This window comes from Geotrypetes seraphini, chromosome 13 (genome assembly GCF_902459505.1).
Source record: "Geotrypetes seraphini chromosome 13, aGeoSer1.1, whole genome shotgun sequence".
Lineage (NCBI taxonomy): Eukaryota > Metazoa > Chordata > Amphibia > Gymnophiona > Dermophiidae > Geotrypetes > Geotrypetes seraphini.
Genome location: NC_047096.1, coordinates 77,298,786 through 77,317,993, shown reverse-complemented (window position 1 = coordinate 77,317,993; position 19,208 = coordinate 77,298,786). Strand labels below are relative to the sequence as shown.

The 19,208-nt window shown below is 43.5% G+C and overlaps 1 protein-coding gene across 4 annotated transcripts in view; it reads left to right on the top strand.

Annotated features, from left to right (window-relative positions):
- The window catches only part of MLLT6 (MLLT6, PHD finger containing), a 240,675-nt gene that overhangs the window by 129,388 nt on the left and 92,079 nt on the right, over positions 1 to 19,208 (top strand). For all 4 annotated transcript variants that reach the window (XM_033918301.1, XM_033918300.1, XM_033918303.1 and 1 more), the window contains 2 exons: positions 2,335 to 2,488; positions 15,212 to 15,760. In XM_033918301.1, coding sequence (XP_033774192.1) covers positions 2,335 to 2,488; positions 15,212 to 15,760 — 703 coding nt within the window. The remainder of the gene's footprint in view (positions 1 to 2,334; positions 2,489 to 15,211; positions 15,761 to 19,208) is intronic.

The window sequence follows — 19,208 nt, the reverse complement described above, 5'->3', positions numbered from 1 at the left end:
GAGAGGAAGTCTGCTTAATATGGCCTTGGAGGCAGCATCCCCATCTCAAGGACAGATTTAAATAGGCCGGTAACACAGACACCACATAAGCAGTAAGAACTTGAATGATATCAGAAAAGGCATTCACCACATAATCCACACCATCCAGCACTAGCTGGGGAGAAACAGCCACTTCCACAGAGGACACCATGCGCAATCTCAAGTGACAGGCACTCGCCACAAAGGAGGCCGCCACTACTGTGAAGCCTGAAGAAGAAACTTCAAAACATTTTGTTTACTTTTTTTTTTTTTCTTTCAAAACAAAATACCCACTGTGTGACCCTGGGAGTCCTTAAATACTATTCCTCCAACACCAGGGAGACCCTTTTGCTGTGTATCCTGCGCCACCGCAGAATCCACTGTAGGGTGTTCGTAACTGTTGAATAGCAGGAGCCAGTAGAGAAAGCTTAAAACATAGCTTGCGAGAGCCGGAAAAAGCAGCCTGGGCATCCTATTTCCTGTAACCAGACCAAGAAGCTATTTGAGTTTTGTTGTTGTTGTTCAGAACCCCAGCAGTTAAAGAGTAGATGAATCTAGGCATAAAAGGCCACTAGGCACCATGCTGTAGATGCAATTCTGGTGTCTGCTTTTTTTTTTTTTTAAAGAGTTTTTAATCGGTTTTAAATGGCACAGCCAATTAATACAATTAAGTTAGATGTCAGTAGGTGCGATGTAGGCGCCTAACATGCAGTGCTGTTTATAGAATATGGCCCATAGGGGCCAACTTTTACAAATTATTGAGGTGCTAATCCTAATGAAAATTCTCTCCCTGGACACAGTCAACGAGTTTGTTCAATATTGATGGTGCTCACCGCCCATAAATTAAAACTATCCTTCCTCTCCCTACATGGTATTCTCCACGCAGGTAAACTGGGAAAATCACTTCTATTCAAAATCACAGGTCTCTGGAATGACCTTACCATCCCGCTGCGGAACCTGAGCTCCCTCCATTTATTCCGCAAGCAACTAAAAACCTGGCTCTTCTCTAACATGTAATTTCTTTTTTCCCTTACTTTTCCACTCAACTTATAAACTTATGTAAACCTTTTCCTACCCTTTCTCATTTTTAGGTTCTTGTAAACCGTGCCGAGCTCTACTTCCGTGGAGATGATGCAGTATATAAACTTAAGGTTTAGTTTAGTTTAGTTTATATGAAAGAAGCTAACATTTCTAGATTTTAGAACAGACTAAAAGTAAAGCCTAGTGACCATATGAGGATCATTTCATAAATAATGCACACTATTTTTTAAATTTACATGGGTTTTTTTTCAAGTATTTCTTTACAATCCTTCAATATAGTCTCCCTACTTTGCAGTGACCGAGTCCCAGCGTCCAGGAAGCTTCATTATTCCATCCAAGACACCATTTTGTTCAGTTATCGAATGGCTCGGGTACCGGCAGAAGAAAGCTCTTCCAGAGATGCAAAACGATGTCCACGCATAGGTTGCTTCAACTTTGGAAACAGGTCGAAGTCTGGTGGACTCATGTCTGGACTGTAGGGAGCATGAGGTAACACATTCCAGTCGTATTCGCATAGTTTTTCAATGACGAGTGGAGAGCTCCATTTTTCCCACGACCAAAAAAATTTTGAAGAGCTCAATCAAAAGTCAAACAGATGATGATTTTTGCTTATGATCATGAAGGCATCATCATCACAGACAAAGTTCCATGTGGAAGAAGTGTCACAGCAGTGTATTATTGTGATTTTTTTGCAAAAAATGCACAGAAAAATGCACAAAACCCGACCTCAGTTGCTCTTGGCTGGGCCACTCATTCTTCACGACAACGCTTGCCCACACACAGGACATGTCATTGAAAAACTACATGAATACAGCTGGGAGGTGTTACCTCATGCTCCCTACAGTCCAGACAAGAGACCACCAGACTTTGACATTTTTCCAAAGTTGAAACAACCTATGCATGGACATCGTTTTGTTTCTCTGGAAGAGCTATCTTCCGCCAGTACCCGAGCCATTCGGCAACTGAACTAAAACGGTGTCTTGGATGGAATAATGAAGCTTCCCGGACGCTGGGACTCGGTCATTGCAAAGCAGGGAGACTTTATTGAAGGTTTGTAAAAAAATACTTGAAAATAAATATAAAACATGCAAGTTTAAAAAAAATAGTGTGCATTATTTATGAAATAACCCTCGTAGATGATATTGTAAAAATCTTTATTCTTTTTTTCTGTAATTAAGTTAAAAAGGTTTAGCATCCTAAGTTACTGCTAAATGATTGCTCAAGGCCTTCATGAGTGGATGTAACAAAACTGACCTTCCTTTTTATCTCCCACAGACATCTGCCAATTATGAGAGCAGCAGAGACAGTTCGGAGGTAAAAGGGAAGAAGTCTTCAAGTCATGGCATCAGCCACAAGGGCAAAAAAACAGGAAGTGGGAAAAGTTCCTCTAGTTTTAGTTCAACTTCTGCAAGCAACTCGTTGCAGCCAGGTAACAATCTATCCTATCCTAGCAGTAGCCTGTTCCTCCCAGAAACAGCAACATTTTGCCTAGGAAAAAGTACTCGTCTGCTAGCCTGTTGCCTAGATAAAAATCTGTTACTAATCAATCTTTCTTTTTTCCATAACAGGTGGGTAATGCTTCTTCTATTTTATCCAAATATGAGGGACCGCTGAAAATTTCTCAGCCCAACCTAGAAGAGAATGATGTGGAGCCATGAAACTTACAAGTTATTCCACACTTTTCTTAAAGAGGGTCAAAAAAAGTGTGGAATAACTTGTAAGTTTCATGGCTCCACATCATTCTCTTCTAGGTTGGGCTGAGAAATTTTCAGTGGTCCCATGGAAGCATTTCTTGTTCTTTCCAATCCAAATGTTGTGCTTGGAAATTTAATGTAATGGAACCAGATTTACTGTGGGATGAAAAGCAATGAAAAGACAGATCAGGTTTGAAAATGGACCAGATCAGATGGAGGTTCCAGAGAAATAAGCCCCTCCAAAAAATGACTGGCAAAATCGGTTCCAGCTTCTGCAGCATAGAAACATTGATCCAGTGGAATGTAGCAATTAGAGTAGTGTCTCTCTAATTTCTTTAGCTCTGGCACACTGAACGAAGCAAATATTTTTCACAGCACATTATAATTGAAATTATAGATTTGCAAAACCAACAAAAAATTAAATTTGGGAGCTATGTATTTAAAGTTTTTTAAGCTACGTATGGGTAATTGTAACAATGGTGAAACTAATCAATGCAATGGATGTGCTTCTTTTTGAGTGTAAATTAACCCAAACGGCAGCTCGTAGTCGACAAGCAATACGCATTTCATCATCCACCATCTACAGTCGTTCTCTTTTTTTCAATTTAATTTCTGTCAGAGTGGAAAATCCAAGTTTGCAAAGATAAGAAGATCCAAACAGTAACAAATCTTTGATTGCTTTGTTGCTCATTAGGAAAACTACTGCATAAAAAATAAAACTAAAATTGCTTGCCATTAGTTTCCACATCAAAAATAATTCTTGTCTGGGCAGTTTTATCCTTACACACACAGGCGCTCATAACATAAGAATTGCCGCTGCTGGGTCAGACCAGTGGTCCATCGTGCCCAGCAGTCCGCTCCCGCGGCGGCCCTTAGGTCAAAGGCCAGTGCCCTAATTGAGTCTAGCCTTACCTGCATATGTTCTGGTTCAGCAGGAACTTGTCTAACTTTGTCTTGAATGCCTGGAGGGTGTTTTCCCCTATAACAACCTCCAGAAGCGCGTTCCAGATTTCTACCACTCTCTGGGTGAAGAAAAACTTCTTTAAGTTTGTTCGGAATCTATCCCCTTTTAACTTTAGAGAGTGCCCTCTCATTCTCTCTACCTTGGAGAGGGTGAACAACCTGTCTTTATTTACTAAGTCTATTCCCTTCATTATCTTGAATGTTTCAATCATGTCCCCTCTCAGTCTCCTCTTTTCAAGGGAGAAGAGGCCCAGTTTCTCTAATCTCTCACTGTACGGCAACTCCTCCAGCCCCTTAACCATTTAACTCTTCTCTGGACCCTTTCAAGTAGTACAATGTCCTTCTTCATGTACGGTGACCAGTGCTGGACGCAGTATTCCAGGGGGGGCCTATCATGGTCCAGTACAGCGGCATGATAACTTTCTCCGATCTGTTCGTGATCCCCTTCTTAATCATTTCTAGCATTCTGTTCGCCCTTTTTGCCACCACCGCCACGCATTGTGTGGACGGCTTCATCGGCTTGTCTACCAGTACTCCCAAGTCTCTTTCCTGGGGTGTCTCTCCGAGTACTGCACCGGACATCCTGTATTCATGTATAAAATTTTTGTTGCCGACATGTATCACCTTACATGTTAAACCTCATTTGCCATGTCGCAGCCCATTCCTCAAGTGTGTTTATGTCACGTTGCAGGTTTTCATAAACCTTCTGTATCTTCACTATTGTGAATAACTTTGCATCATCTTCAAATTTAATCACCTCACTCGTTGAACCAATTTCCAGGTCGTTTATAAATATGTTTAAGAGTATGGGCCCAAGCACCAAACCCTGCGGCACTCCACTCGTTACGCTTTTCCAGTCCGAGTATTGTCCATTTACTCCCACTCTCTGTTTCCTATCTGCCAACCAGTTTTTAATCCACGTGAGTATATCACCCTTGATTCCATGGCTCGCAATTTTTAGAAGTAGTCGTTCATGCGGGACCTTGTTGAACGCCTTCTGAAAATCCAAATGTATAATGTTGTCCGGGTCATCCTTGTCTATCTGCCTGTTTACTCCCTCAAAGAGTTCGTCAAGCAAGATCTTCCTTTGCTGAAGCCGTGCTGACTGGTCCTCAGCAGATTGTGTCCGTCAAGGTGATCAATGATACTGTCCTTTATCAGCGCCTCTACCATCTTTCCCAATACCAAGGGCAGAATCTTGCATATGTGACGTACTTGTCATCTGTTCTAGTGTATACTTATGAAGGAAATTTTTAAAAATAATGTAAAATTCTGGAATCTCTCGTAGCACACCCAGAATTTCTTTGGGGCACACAGTTTGAGAGACACTGAATTAGAAAATTGCTTTTTTCAAACTACTTCTTCTTCTCTACTCTCCTAGTCACTGACTTTGATGCACACAAATACAAACATACATAAGAACATAAGCAATGCCTCCGCTGGGTCAGACCTGAGGTCCATCGTGCTCAGCAGTCTGCTCACATGGCGGCCAAACAGGTCCAGGACCTGTGCAGTAATCCTCTATCCCTTTTTCCAGCAGGAAATTGTCCAATCCTTTCTTGAACCTCAGTACCATACTCTGCCCTATTACGCCCTCTGGAAGCGCATTCCAGGTGTCCACCACACGTTGGGTAAAGAAAAACTTCCTAGCATTCGTTTTGAATCTGTCCCCTTTCAACTTTTCCGAATGCCTCTTGTTCTCTTATTTTTCAAAAGTTTGAAGAATCTGTCCCTCTCTACTCTCTCTATGCCCTTCATGATCTTGTAAGTCTCTATCATATCCCCTCTAAGTCTCCTCTTCTCCAGGGAAAAGAGTCCCAGTTTCTCCAATCTCTCAGCATATGAAAGGTTTTCCATAACTTTTATCGGACGTGTCGCTCTCCTCTGAACCCTCTCGAGTAATGCCATTTCCTTCTTAAGGTACGGTGACCAATATTGGACGCAGTACTCCAGATGCGGACGCACCATCGCCCGATACAACGGCAGGATAACTTCTTTCATTCTGGTAGTAATACCCTTCTTGATTATACCTAGCATTCTATTCGTTCTCTTAGCGGCCGCTGCGCACTGTGCCGTCGGCTTCATTGTCATGTCCACCGTTACCCCCCAAGTCTCTTTCTTGGGTATTCTCCTTCAATAACATCCCTCCCATCGTATAGCTGTACCTCGGGTTTCTGATTCCCACATGTAGTACTTTACATATCTCAATGCTGAACTTCATCTGCCATCTCGTCGCCCATTCCCCTAGTTTGTTCAAGTCCCTTTGCAATTCTTCGCAGTCCTCTTTAGTCTGAGCTCCACTAAATAGTTTGGTGTCGTCCGCAAATTGTATTATCTCACACTTCGTCCCTGTTTCTAGATCATTTATAAATATATTAAATAGCAGCGGCCCAAGCACCGAGCCCTGCGGGACACCGCTCGTGACCCTCCTCCAGTCCGAGTAGTGGCCCTTCACTCCTACTCTCTGTTTCCTACCCGCCAACCAGTTTCTGATCCATCTATGTACGTCTCCTTCCATCCCATGGTTCTTCAATTTCCGAAGTAGGCGTTCATGGAGTACTTTGTCAAAGGCTTTTTGGAAATTTAGATATATGATGTCTATGGGGTCTCTTCTATCCATCCATTTGTTAATTCCTTTGAAGAAGTGCAATAAGTTCGTTAGGCATGATCTCCCCTTGTAGAAACCATGTTGGCTGGTTATCAGAAGTTTGTTTCTTTCAAAATGTTCATCGATGTTGTCTTTTATCAGTGCTTCCGCCATTTTCCCTGGAACGGAGGTCAGACTCACCGGTCTGCAGTTTCCCGGGTCACCTCTTGATCCCTTTTTAAAGATGGGCGTAATGTTGACTATCTTTCAATCCTCCGGGATCACGCCTGTTTTCAGGGATAGATTGCAAATTTGTTGCAGTAGTTCCACTATCTCCTCCTTTAGTTCCTTCAGAACCCTTGGATGGATTCCGTCCGGACCCGGGGATTTGTCAGTTTTTAATTTTTCTAGCTGCCTGCGTTCGTCTTCAAGGCTCACTTCCATGGATGTTAATTTTTCTGCTTGATCTCCATTGAAGATTTGCTCGGGTTCCAGTATGTTGGATGTGTCTTCATTTGTAAAAAAAGACGAAAAGAATACGTTAAGTCTTTCTGCTACTTCTTTCTCCTCCTTCACCACTCCTTTCCTGTCTCCGTCGTCCTGCAGTCCCACCTCCTCCCTAGTCGGCTGCTTCCCTTTAACATATCTAAAGAACGGTTTGAAATTTTGTGCTTCCCTGGCTAGCCTCTCTTCATACTCTTTTGGCTTTTCAAACCACACAGTGACATTCTTTTTGATATTTCCTGTACTCTTTCCAGTTCCCCTCAGTTTTGTCCTTTTTCCATTTCTTGAATGAATTTTTCTTATTTCCTATCACTTCCTTCACTATTTTAGTTATCCACGCCGGGTCTTTTATTCGACTCTTTTTGCACCCCTTTCTGAATCTGGGTATATACAGATGTTGTGCCTCGGTCACCATGTCCTTGAAAAAAGACCAGGCATGTTCTACCGTTTGCCATTTCTTGGAAGTGTTCCTAAGTTTCTTCCTTACCATTTCCCTCATTGCTTCGTAGTTTCCTTTCCTGAAGTTGAAAGTTGTCGGTATGGTTCTCTTTCCTTTCGGTATTCCTACTTCAACCTTGAACTTGATCATATTATGATCGCTGTTTCCCAACGGTTCCACTACTTCCACTTCCTTTGCAGTTCCCCTTAATCCATTTAGGATTAGATCCAGAATGGCATTTCCTCTCGTTGGTTCTCTAACAAGCTGCTCCATGAAGCAATCTTGTGTAGCCTCCAGGAATTCTAACTCCCTAGCACATTTTGAGCTTCCAGGACTCCAGTCTATCCCGGGATAGGGCTGGAGAGGTCAGCCGGAGAGGCAGGAGAGAGCAGCCGGAGCGCCAGCGAGTGAAGGAAATCACTCGTGGTATGCTCCGACTGCCTCTTCCTGCACTAAAGTTGGGCCTCACCAATCAGGAGCTCCTTTGACACGCTAGGACTCCAGAAAAGGACACCCAGGCCCATAAGAACATAAGAATTGCCACTGCTAGGTCAGACCAGTGGTCCATCATGCCCAGCAGTCCGCTCACGCGGCAGCCCTCTGGTCAAAGACCAGCGCCCTAACTGAGACTAGCCATACCAGTGCACGTTCTTGTTCAGCAGGAACTTGTCTAACTTTGTCTTGAATCCCTGGAGGGTGTTTTCCCCTATGACAGACTCCGGAAGAGCGTTCCAGTTTTCTACCACTCTCTGGGTGAAGAAGAACTCCCTTACGTTTGTACGGAATCTATCCCCTTTCAACTTTAGAGAGTGCCCTCTCATTCTCCCTACCTTGGAGAGGGTGAACAACCTGTCCTTATCTACTAAGTCTATCCCTTTCAGTACCTTGAATGTTTCGATCATGTCCCCTCTCAATCTCCTCTGTTCGAGGGAGAAGAGGCCCAGTTTCTCTAATCTTTCGCTGTACGGCAGCTCTCCAACCCCGTACAGCGTATATCTCACTCTAACTACTACACTCATTATATCCACATATAAGTCACATCTGCAGCCATAAGAGCTATTGTTGTGGTGTACATTTGGGTCCAGTAGGTTTTATGTAGGTTTGGAAGGGTTCACCATACACCATAAGGGGGTTATGATGAGATGTGTACCTGGGACCCTTTATGTGAAGTTCACTAAGATGCCCCACTACTCCACTGGGATGACCAGCCTATTATAAATGCTGGGCCCTCCTACAAGCCAATGGCTTGTTTTGGGCATTTTATTGTTTGGGCATTTTATTTTTCAAACATGGTCAAAAAAGATAGCCTCACTAAGAGTGAACACATCAATAAAAACCCCATTCCATTTTCATTTTTTTTTGGGGGGGGGAAAAAAGATGTTTTGCGATTTCGAAAATGACCATTTCCTGTACCCAATTTTTGGATGCATTTCACAAACGTCTAATCTCGGACAAAGATGTCATATTGAAAATGCTTCTCCACGTGTACAAAAAAAAAAGAATTGCACACTCAGCATCTTCCACATATAGTCACTGGCAATTATATATAGAAATGACGATTTTCAATATTTCTGCATGTAATTGCCAGTAATTGTACATAAAAAAGCTATGTTACAAAAAACTGTATGTATAATTAGGTAACAAAGTCCCAAATGGCAAATTTTGAAGTTTTTCATGTTGAATAAAAGTATCAGGAGACTGAGCATAATTGCTCCTGTGATCACTTATTTCAGGCCCTGGCCAAAACTAGCACTTCGTAGACAATTAAGCTTGCCTTGGAGGAGGTGCTAAAGCTGATTTAAATATTTTAAAACTATGGAGGTAATTTTGTAACAGCACACCTATACTGTACAGTCTTGGTTATCCAACTTTCACTAATCCAACCATCTAGCATGTTTGACAGACCTCCACCCCCCACCCCCACCCCCTGTGATGTCATTGTGTTGCCGTTTAGAAGTATGCAGGTTCTTTTCCGGTTTTCTGGCTTTAAATGCTGCATGGAAACCATGTTTTCAAGCTGAGACTAGTGCTGCCCTATTCAGGGAAACAGTTTTTAATTCAGTTGACCTATTGAATCGATTTTTTTGATTCACTTTTCCCACCCAATTGGGCTTTTATTTTTCAAATGTCCTTACGGGTTTATTTTGTAGCTTTCCACTTACCACACCCTCCTTTGCCCTCTCCAACCCCATGCCAGTGCTTTGGTGTTAGGTCCTAGTACGTGCTTGCTGTCTAACACCAGCTCTAGCAGGATACACATTTCAAATCTGACATATTGTAATCACAAAATAGAAAATAAAATTATTTTTTCTACCTTCCACTGCCATATCCAACATTTGTTTCTTTCCCATTGTCTATCATCTCTCTCTCGTTCGCTCTCTCTCTTGCTTTGTGCCCTGGGTCAAACCTCTCTATTCCCCTTCATGCAGCATCTTTCCTTTCCTCCCCTCCATTATCATGTGCAACATTTCTTTCTCTCTCACCATGCACCATCTCTCCCTGCCCTCCACTGTGTGCAGCATTTCTCCCTTTCTCTTCTCCATGCATGTCTCCCTCTCCTCCACCATCTCCTCCATCATATGCAGGATTTCTCCCTCTCACCACTTTCTATCTCTCTTTCATCTTTCCCTTCCTCTCCTCCACCCCAACAATTTTTTCTCTCTACTCTCTCCCCCCATGTGCAGCACCTTTCCGTCCCTCCCATCCTACTGTGCAGCAGTACCCCTCTGACCCTCCCACTGTGAGACCTGACATACCTCTGGACCTCCAAAGCAGCAACAGTGTGGCGGTGGCCGGCCTCGAAGCGGCAGCACTGCCAGGGCTTCCTTCTGCTGCATCATCAGTGACGCAGAAGATGGGAAGCCCCAGCGGGGCAGGCCGCAAACAGCCCATTCAGAGCACGGCCTCTGCTGACTGGCCACTGCCACCTCTGCTGCTGCATTAGGAGGCCTTAGAGGTATGACATGCGCTTGGTTACCTGAGCTACCAAGGAATCGACCTTAGGCTGAGCAAACATCTGTTTCCACTCCTGTGCCATAGGATACAGCCTAGTCATTGTTTTGGCTACCATTAAAGAGCCCTCAGGAGCATCCCAGTGCTCCATGACTAAAACACTCATATCAGGATGCCAGGGAAAAAACGTGAGCTGCACTCTCACTTCACTCAGGATAGAACAGTAAGTATAAGGAGCTTGCTGAGAGTCTAACTGTAACTCCCGCAGGGAATCAGTAATGAGCTCCTAATAGTACTGAAGGCTTGTACAGCCAGCATACTATGGGATCCTCCCCTTGGTTGAGGGCCAGCACTGCTTCCTTTGTACTTGCTCCTGTTTGCGACCCTATATCTCCCAGCAGGGAAGACTCGATCTATGAGAGCAAGGGCATATAGACTGATCCCTCACTCTCTGAGTCCTGTCAAAAAGAAACACAGGATCTTGGTCAGTTGCTGCCAATGACCCTGATGCACTCTGGGAACCCAAGTCCCCTGTGCAACCGCTGGCTCGCTTACAGACTTTATATGAGGATCCCGACTATTCAGTTAAGCTCTCCACATGAAATTAACAAATTCAGAAGAAAAGGCTTTACTAGGCATCACTGAGTCCTCTTTAGGTAACTCCATCCTATGTCTCTTGGGCTTAGTGGCTTCCATGCCCTTACACTTAGGTACACTGCTGTTATGGGGCTTCAGGAGGGATTTTCTCTTGGTAGACCAAACCCCTAAAGACTCCTCAGTCCTAAAGGGGAAGCTAAGCCCGATGCTCCCGCCTCTTCTTTACATGATGCACAGCACTTGGTGCAAGGGTGTTCTTCTGACGTCCATCCAGCGCAATACTGGCATGAAATAGGGGTAAAAGAACCTGAGGACTCCAATCCTACCAGCTTTGAGGCAAAAAGAGGTGATTTGAAGGATCAGGAAAACTTTGAAAAAAATCAGGAAATCCAAGATTTGCAGCCGTTTGGTGCCAAGAAACAGCTGAAAAACACCTTAACTAAAAGTTTTTAAAAAACCCAGAAAACAGGATTTTAGAAGTGGGGAACCTGAGAGGATGTTTCAGAAACCTTCAAAAATAATTTTTTCAGATTCCCCCCCTCCATTTTGCCCATAAGCTGTAATAGCTTTACTCATTGAGCTCTAAGAAGTAGGTAGAATCCCTGCCTCAATCATCCAGTACTCCAAATGCTGAGATCTTTGGTCTGCCAGTCGGACTGAAGTCAGACTGATCCTCAACCCTGCAGAAGCGCGCATATGAAGGGGAGTGGCAAAATTGAAGCTAGCACCCTGAAGAGCCCTCTGAATTCCTTCTTGATGCCTAACAGCCTGCACTCAAGCTCCTGCGATTCAGTAGGCAAGCTAATCTACTAGGGAAAAGGACCCAAAGCTTCACAGAGTTTTCTGCAGGCTCGCCAAACAGGTCCCCAAGGGATAAGCCTGCCAGCTGCAGTCTGCTTTTCCCCCACACTGGGGAGCTCAGGTGCACTGATAGCCACAAAAACCATGAAAAATACTGAAAATAATAAATAAATATACAGAGCAGATCAGAAAGACACCTTCTGGCTTGCGTGCACAGGGAAAAACTGAAGGGGACAACAGAGGCCTCTGGAGAAGGAAGAAAATTTGAATATCTGAAATGTATTCCTTTTGTATGGCTCTTAAGCATGGGGAGAATACCCTACTGTCCAGAATGACACACCTATTGCACTAGAATAGTGCTTAGGTGCATATCTACAAATATTCTAAACATTTACACATGTAACTGTCATGTACCCGTTAGTGCCTACTTTATAGAATTACCGTATTTTTCGCTCCATAAGACGCACCTGACCATAAGACGCACCCTAGATTTAGAAGAGGAAAACAAGAAAAAAACCATACTGAACCAAATTCTCCCTGCCAGGCTCTGCATCCAACCCCACACTCCTTGCCAAACTCTGCACCCTGTCCCCCCTCCCTGCCAGGCTCTGGTGGTCTAGTGGTAGACTGGGACAGGGTAGTGGCAGGCAGAGGGCAGGCAGGCAGATTTGGTTTTGCACCATGACATGCAAAGATCTGTAGCTCTGATATTCTGGAAGTCAATGAGCAATATGAAAACTATGACTCCACACAAGCAATGGGACAAAACCTGGTTTGAATGGCCCTGTTCAGCTGACCAATCCGCATGGGTGCCAGATAACTGAGTGTCTATTGAATTTATATATTGAGTTTATGATTTATTTTTATTTTACTGTTTTTGGAAATGAATGATGAAGATCGCCGGACTTGATGTGCGGATCGCCGGACTTGATGGACCGAAGGTCTGATCCGGAGATGGCAGCTCTTATGTTCTTATGTTCTTAAGAATTAGAAATAAAATATTGCTCCGGGACTAAGAGACTTTATATACAGTATACACCACAGAATAATCACAACCGATTTTTTAAACATCAGTTTAAACATTTTTGTGGAAGTTTAGTGAATAAATTAATGAAAGTTCATTATGAACTTCATTTCATATAAACAGAGCTAATTTAGGGCTGTTTTCCATACCTAGCTATTCTAGGTTCAGTGAATATTTTGACCTATATGAAGAAATTCAAAACAGTTAACAGAGAAATAACAGTATATTTAAAAAAGCACACCGGTTACTAATTTCTTATAGAATCACTTATAAAACTGAATTATTGACCTTTAAAATCTGACTATCAAATACACCATTATTTCTTGACTGTCTACTTAAACCATATACCCCAGTTAGGACACTCAGATCAACAGATCAGCATCTTTTGATGATCCCCTCTCTAAAAGTCATAGGTACTAGAAGATCTACTATTTTTTCAGTCATAGCTCCTCAGCTCTGGAACAACTTACTAAATTATCTACGTGGGGAAACCTCATTAGAAAAATGTAAAGGCTTTCTAAAAAGTTTCCTTTATAAGGATGCATTTGAGGCATAGACAAAACAACCAGTTTGTGTAAAACCTTATAACCCATTCAATTAATTCTAATCAGTCCTTACTTATAGGACTTAATCTTCCTTTTATTCTTCTTTCTTTTCTTTTTTTATTTATTTAATCTTCCTTTTTTCACTCTTTGCCCCCCCTAATGTTTACCCATATATGTTCTCTTTCTACTTTAATAATTGTAGTTCACCCTTTCCTTTTGTATCTGTACTAAATTTTGTATGTACATATTTGATAATAAATTGTTGTAAGTCTTTCCCCTATTTTAATCTGTAATACGCTTTGAAATATTTGACATTGCGTACTCATCAAATTTTAATAAAACTTGAAACTTGAAACTATGCAAGGTTGTATCAAGTGCTGTGCAGTTGTTTTGAAATATTGAACAACAGTGGAAAGGTTTTAGTTTTTTTATGTCATGCACGGAATTCTATATAAGTGAGCTGCCTCTGACTCCTGAGAACTCTGGCCGCGTCCGTTAAAGCTGGATGGTGACCTGAGCAGATCCGGGAGGCGAGTGATCCCTGCCTCATCCCCAGGCCCGACAGCAGTTCATCCATTCGCCCCCGGGTCCAGCTCCTCGCTCACCTCCCCTGAAGCTTGGCACTCCTATTCCAAAACTGTTTGCTGTGAACAGCAGCCATATTGTGTTGGAATTCGAGTGTCCAGACGGGGGCTCAGCACACGTACCTGGACCCCAGGGTCAGGAAGACCGCTGCCTCACTCAGGACACCCGCTCTCGCGTTCCGAGGCAGCCATCTTGGATCCGAGGCATGCAGAGCTCTGCCATTAGCTGACGGAAGAAGCAACATAGGTGGAGCCAATCAAAGATGCCGACGCTGCAGAGTGAGCCTGCTAGGGTAAGGCTGGAGACCTGTTAGATTGGCGATGGGGGAGGCACCTTCTTGTGACAGGTGTTGGTGATGGAAGCGCTTTCCTTCGGGAGCTGCAGCGTATCTTGTTTGTTGGCTGCGGTCTGAGTGAGCTCGTGAGGGTTGAAAAGAGTCTCCCCTGCCAGCGCACAAAAAGGGGGAAGGGGGATGTTTGTGGTAATTGTTCCATAAGACGCACCCTTATTTCCACCTACTTTTTGGGAGAAAAAAGTGTGTCTTATGGAGCAAAAAATACAGTACTCTGTATATGTGTGTTCCCATTTTATAGTGGGAAATATACTTATAAATGAGTTAAGAACTTTTTCTACCATCTTACATTCTTGCAAAAGGAAAAACATTGCAGTATACATATACATATTTAAAATAGTACCAGAAAGAAGATGCATAGTTACAATATAATAAAAAGAAAAAAAGGTAAGAATAAACAAGGGAAACTAGATCCAATTCTTCAAGAAATAAAAAAAAGAGGATTTGTTTCATTTTAGGTTGATAAATTAACTATCCTCAAATGCTTTTAAAAACAAATATGTCTTCAAGGCAGCTTTGAAACATAGGGCTCCTTTTACTAAGCTGCGATAGCGTTTTTAGCGCATGCAGAATTTTAGCATGCGCTAAACCCGTGCTATGCAGCTAGAATTAACGCCAGCTCAGTACTGGCGTTAGGGTCTAGCATGCGCGGCAATTCAGCATGCGCTAAAACCGCTATTGCAGCTTAGTAAAAGGAGCCATTAATCTTTTCATCTCAGTACACAGTGATTGAGGAAGGGAATACCATTCAAATGGTTCATTTTAAAAGAAATTTTTAGCCCGACCAAATTATACCCCCGGAAGTCTCGGCGTCTTGGTGCATATGTTAAACAGTGAAATTCTGAGATTGCCATTTTCAGATGTATTCAATCTACACATGTAAATGCCAATATTTACATGTGTAGATGTTTCTAAAATAGCCACTTTGCTATATTATCACACTTGGTTTCATTTTTTATTACTCTTTCTAAACCAACTCCCATTCAAACTGCCTCCTTCATTCTGTTTTCCACGTAAAAGCCACAGACACCCACACACTCACAGAGGGGTTGGGAAGAATTCTATGAGCCATGTTTTGCATGTTCATTTTTGGCATCTGCTTCTTTTAGGAACCACTTGTAGCTCACTGCCACCTCTGTCTCAAGACTTTGTAACATTCCCCAAGTTGGAACAGGAGGAAGAAAAGCCTCGAAAGCCGGCAAGCTCATCCCATTCATCTCCTTCACAGGAGGGGTCAAACAGTGAGACCTTTGAACATAAGGTGACTCTTTCTAACTTTGGCTCCATAATGCGCTTCTCTACAACCTCAGTAAACTACTTGAGGGATCGTGACAGCTCTCCTGTGGATTACAAATCATCTAACCCAGTTAGCAGCCCCCCAGGCGGTGGCCACAAGCGAATGCCTTCCCTCAGCATTGAAGAGGGAGCAGAGATACTGAAGGAGAAAAAACACAAAGGCAGTAAGAAGAGTAAACATGGGCCAGGGAGACCAAAAGGCAGTAAAAACAAAGAGACTTCAGCATCACAGGTGATGGGTGCTACAGTAACAGCATCTTCGCCATTTTCTGGAGGCTCCATCATCAATAGCTCCTCCCGATCCTTCACAAACACAGGGACCTTCCCCAGCCTGAGCCTTGAGTCTTCACTGCTGACTTCAGGTATGTCATTTTCAATTATGATAAAATAACATAACAATTGATTTATTTGCTTTTAGCTGTGTCAAAACAGAAGGCTTTGAGATAGCATTGGGTAGAAAGACATTAAAAGAGCAATTCTGCAGTGTAACTTAGGTGCCTAAATTTACATGCATTTAGGCATGTAAACATTTAAAATGCTAGCACTTGCCACACATATGCACATATACATGTGTAAGTGCTAGTAGGGTGCCTAAGCACTATTCTGTAAATAAAGGCAGTCCCCAGCTTACAAGCATCCAACTTAAGTCGGACTTGTAGTTATGAACAGGAGTCCTGCTTCTCCTTTCCATGTCCAAACGTACCACTCTTCCTCTTTCTCTCCCTCCATTCTCTTCCCAAGTTCATGCCTCCCTCCCACAGGTGTTTATCTGTTCTGGCCAGCTCCCTCCTCCTCCTTTGTTCCAGCTGCATTTGTTTCTCTTCATAAAGCTGCAGACCCCGGCTGAACCGAAAGCCTTCCCTCTGATGTCTGTGGGAGCTTCTCTCTGACATCAGAGGGAAGGCTTCCAGGTGAGTCGCAGGCTGTATATAGGAATCGCTGTACACAGCTTTGTGAAGAGAAACAAGTACAGCTGGAAGGAGGAGGAGGGAATCAACTAGAACAAGTAAACACCCGCATGAGGGAGGCACGAACTTGGGATACAGAATGGAGAGAGGGAGGGAAAGGGGCACACTGGGACAGATGGGACAAAGAGGGGTGCATTGGGACTTAGAAGGAAGGGAGGGAGCAAAACCTTTGGACAAAGGATAGAAAGAAGGAAGGAGGGAGAGAGAATGAACTTGGGATACAGAATTGGAGGAAGGAGAGCAGTGGCGTACCTAGGGATGTGGCACCCGGGGCCCATCATTTTTTTACACCCCCCCCCATCTATATGAAAAATATAATTTTTAGTAACAATCCACATATCGCACAACAAGAGTGTACCTAGGAAAAGGCAGCATCTTAAACACTGTAGTGAGCACTAGAACACCAACACATACATTGTAAAACAGTCAATTGATCCTGTAGTCAATGCCAACAGAAAACTATGTTCTTTTTATACACACAGAACAGAGATACACCCTCACCCAATATGGAATAATCACAAACTAAAAATAGAAATATGTAGACAAAAGTTAAACTGAACCACCAAGAACCCAGACCCTGGATACAATGCAACACCACAAAAACAGTAACATATGTCCTCTAATACAGTGCAAAATATAAAGACAGTAGGTGTAAATTTGAAAAAACTGATACATAACAATCACCACTTTACAAATTAACAAATAAAAATAAAACAAATAATGAGAAATAAAAAAATACCATTTTATTGGACTAATCCCCGTCCCCGCAAACCACCTGATTCCATCCACACAAGCCTTGAATTGTTTATATTAAAGTATAAAAAGAAACAATATTCTGTACAATTGTCAATTTATAAATCAACGTCTTCTACCCACTCTCTCTTCCCCATTTCCCTTCAGCGTCCTCAGCCCACTCTCCACTTTCCTTCAGCGCACGCACATAAAAACAAGCAAGTAATTTTATATCATTTTCATTTTATTCATTCATAGAAATTAAAGTCTAAATAATGCCAGTCACATAACAAAACATGATTTTACAAAAATAATTCCCTGCAGTCAAGCCTGCAAGGATTACTAGATGTCTTTCAGCAGTTCCCCTCCCTCCCTCCCCCTTACCTTTGTGGCCAAGTCAAAATGATCTACCAACAATAAAATTTTAAAAACACAAAGCATGCTGTACGCAGAGAAAATGTTAATTATCATTTATATTCCGCGGGTTTTCAAAGAGGTCAAGGCAGATGACTTTATGCAATATCACCTCAGTAACAACTATACAAAAATAGACAAATATTACCCCTCCCTTTATACTAAACCGCGATAGCGGTTTTTAGCACAGGGAGCTGCGCTGAATGCCCCACGCTGCTCTCGACGCTCATAGACTCCCTGCGCTAAAAAACGCTATTGCGGTTTAGTAAAAGGGGGCCATAGTGCAAAATATAGACAGCATATATAAATTCTCAAAACGGATACATTTTGAAATTGAAAATAAAATAATTTTTCCTACCTTTGGTAATTTCATTAGTCTCTGGTTGCACTTTATTCTTCTGACTGTGCATCCAATATTTCTTCCCTTCTTTCAGCCTCCTGTATTCTTCCTCTCCTCCAGACCTCATTCCCTCCCCAAACTTTTTCTTTGTTTCACCCTGCCCCCTTCTTTCTTTTTCTCTCTCTTCATACCCCCTTTCTTTCTGTATGTCTGTTTTTCTCTCTCTCTCCGTGCCCCATTTCTTTCTTTGTTTCACCCTGTCCCCCCCTTTCTTTCTTTCTCCCTACCCTCCCCTATGCCACCACCATTGGGAAAATGCTGCTACCGCCACTGGGGAATAGGCTGCCACTGCCACCATCAGGAACAGGCCGGCGCCGAGTTCGCCCTGCTTCTCTTCCCCGCGGGGCCAACCAACTCTCGCCACCCGACATCAATTCTAACGTCAGAGAGGACGTTCTGGGCCAGCCAGGCAGCAATTGGCTGGCCCAGAACGTCCTCTCCGACGTCAGAATTGACGCGGGTGGTGAGAGTTGGTCAGCCCCACAGGGAAAAGCAGGGAGAATTCGGAGCCGGCCTGTTTCCGATGGCGGCGGTGGCACTCAAGTGGCTAAAGAGACGAAGTTTGCCGGCCTAGGGAGAACACTGGAGGGTGGCCAGCTGTGCACCCCCTTGGGGCGTAAACCCGTGGCGGACCACCCCATCCCACCCTGGTATGCCACTGTCTGTACCTCACTCCTTCCCTATGACCAAAAATTCTCCTTTCATCTATTCCCCGTGTACACAACCATCTCTTTCCCTCCCTTCCTCTCTCCCAAGTCCATGCCTTCTGTGTCCAAAAACACATTCCCTCCCCCACCTCAGCATCTCTTTCCCTCCCTCTCTCCCAAGTTCATGCCTTCTGTGTCCAAAAACCCATTCCATCCCCCACCTCAGCATCTCTTTCCCTCCCTTCGCTCCCAAGTCCATGCCTTCTGTGTCCAAAAACACATTCCCTCCCCCACCTCAGCATCTCTTTCCCTCCCTCTCTCCCAAGTTCATGCCTTCTGTGTCCAAAAACCCATTCCATCCCCCACCTCAGCATCTCTTTCCCTCCCTTCGCTCCCAAGTCCATGCCTTCTGTGTCCAAAAACACATTCCCTCCCCCACTTCAGCATCTCTTTCCCTCCCTTCCTCTCTCACAAGTCCATGCCTTCTGTGTCCAAAAACACATTCCCTCCCCCACTTCAGCATCTCTTTCCCTCCCTTCCTCTCTCCCAAGTCCATGCCTTCTGTGTCCAAAAACGCATTCCCTCCCCCACCTCAGCATCTCTTTCCCTCCTTTCCTCTCTCCCAAGTCCTTCTGTGTCCAAAACGCAC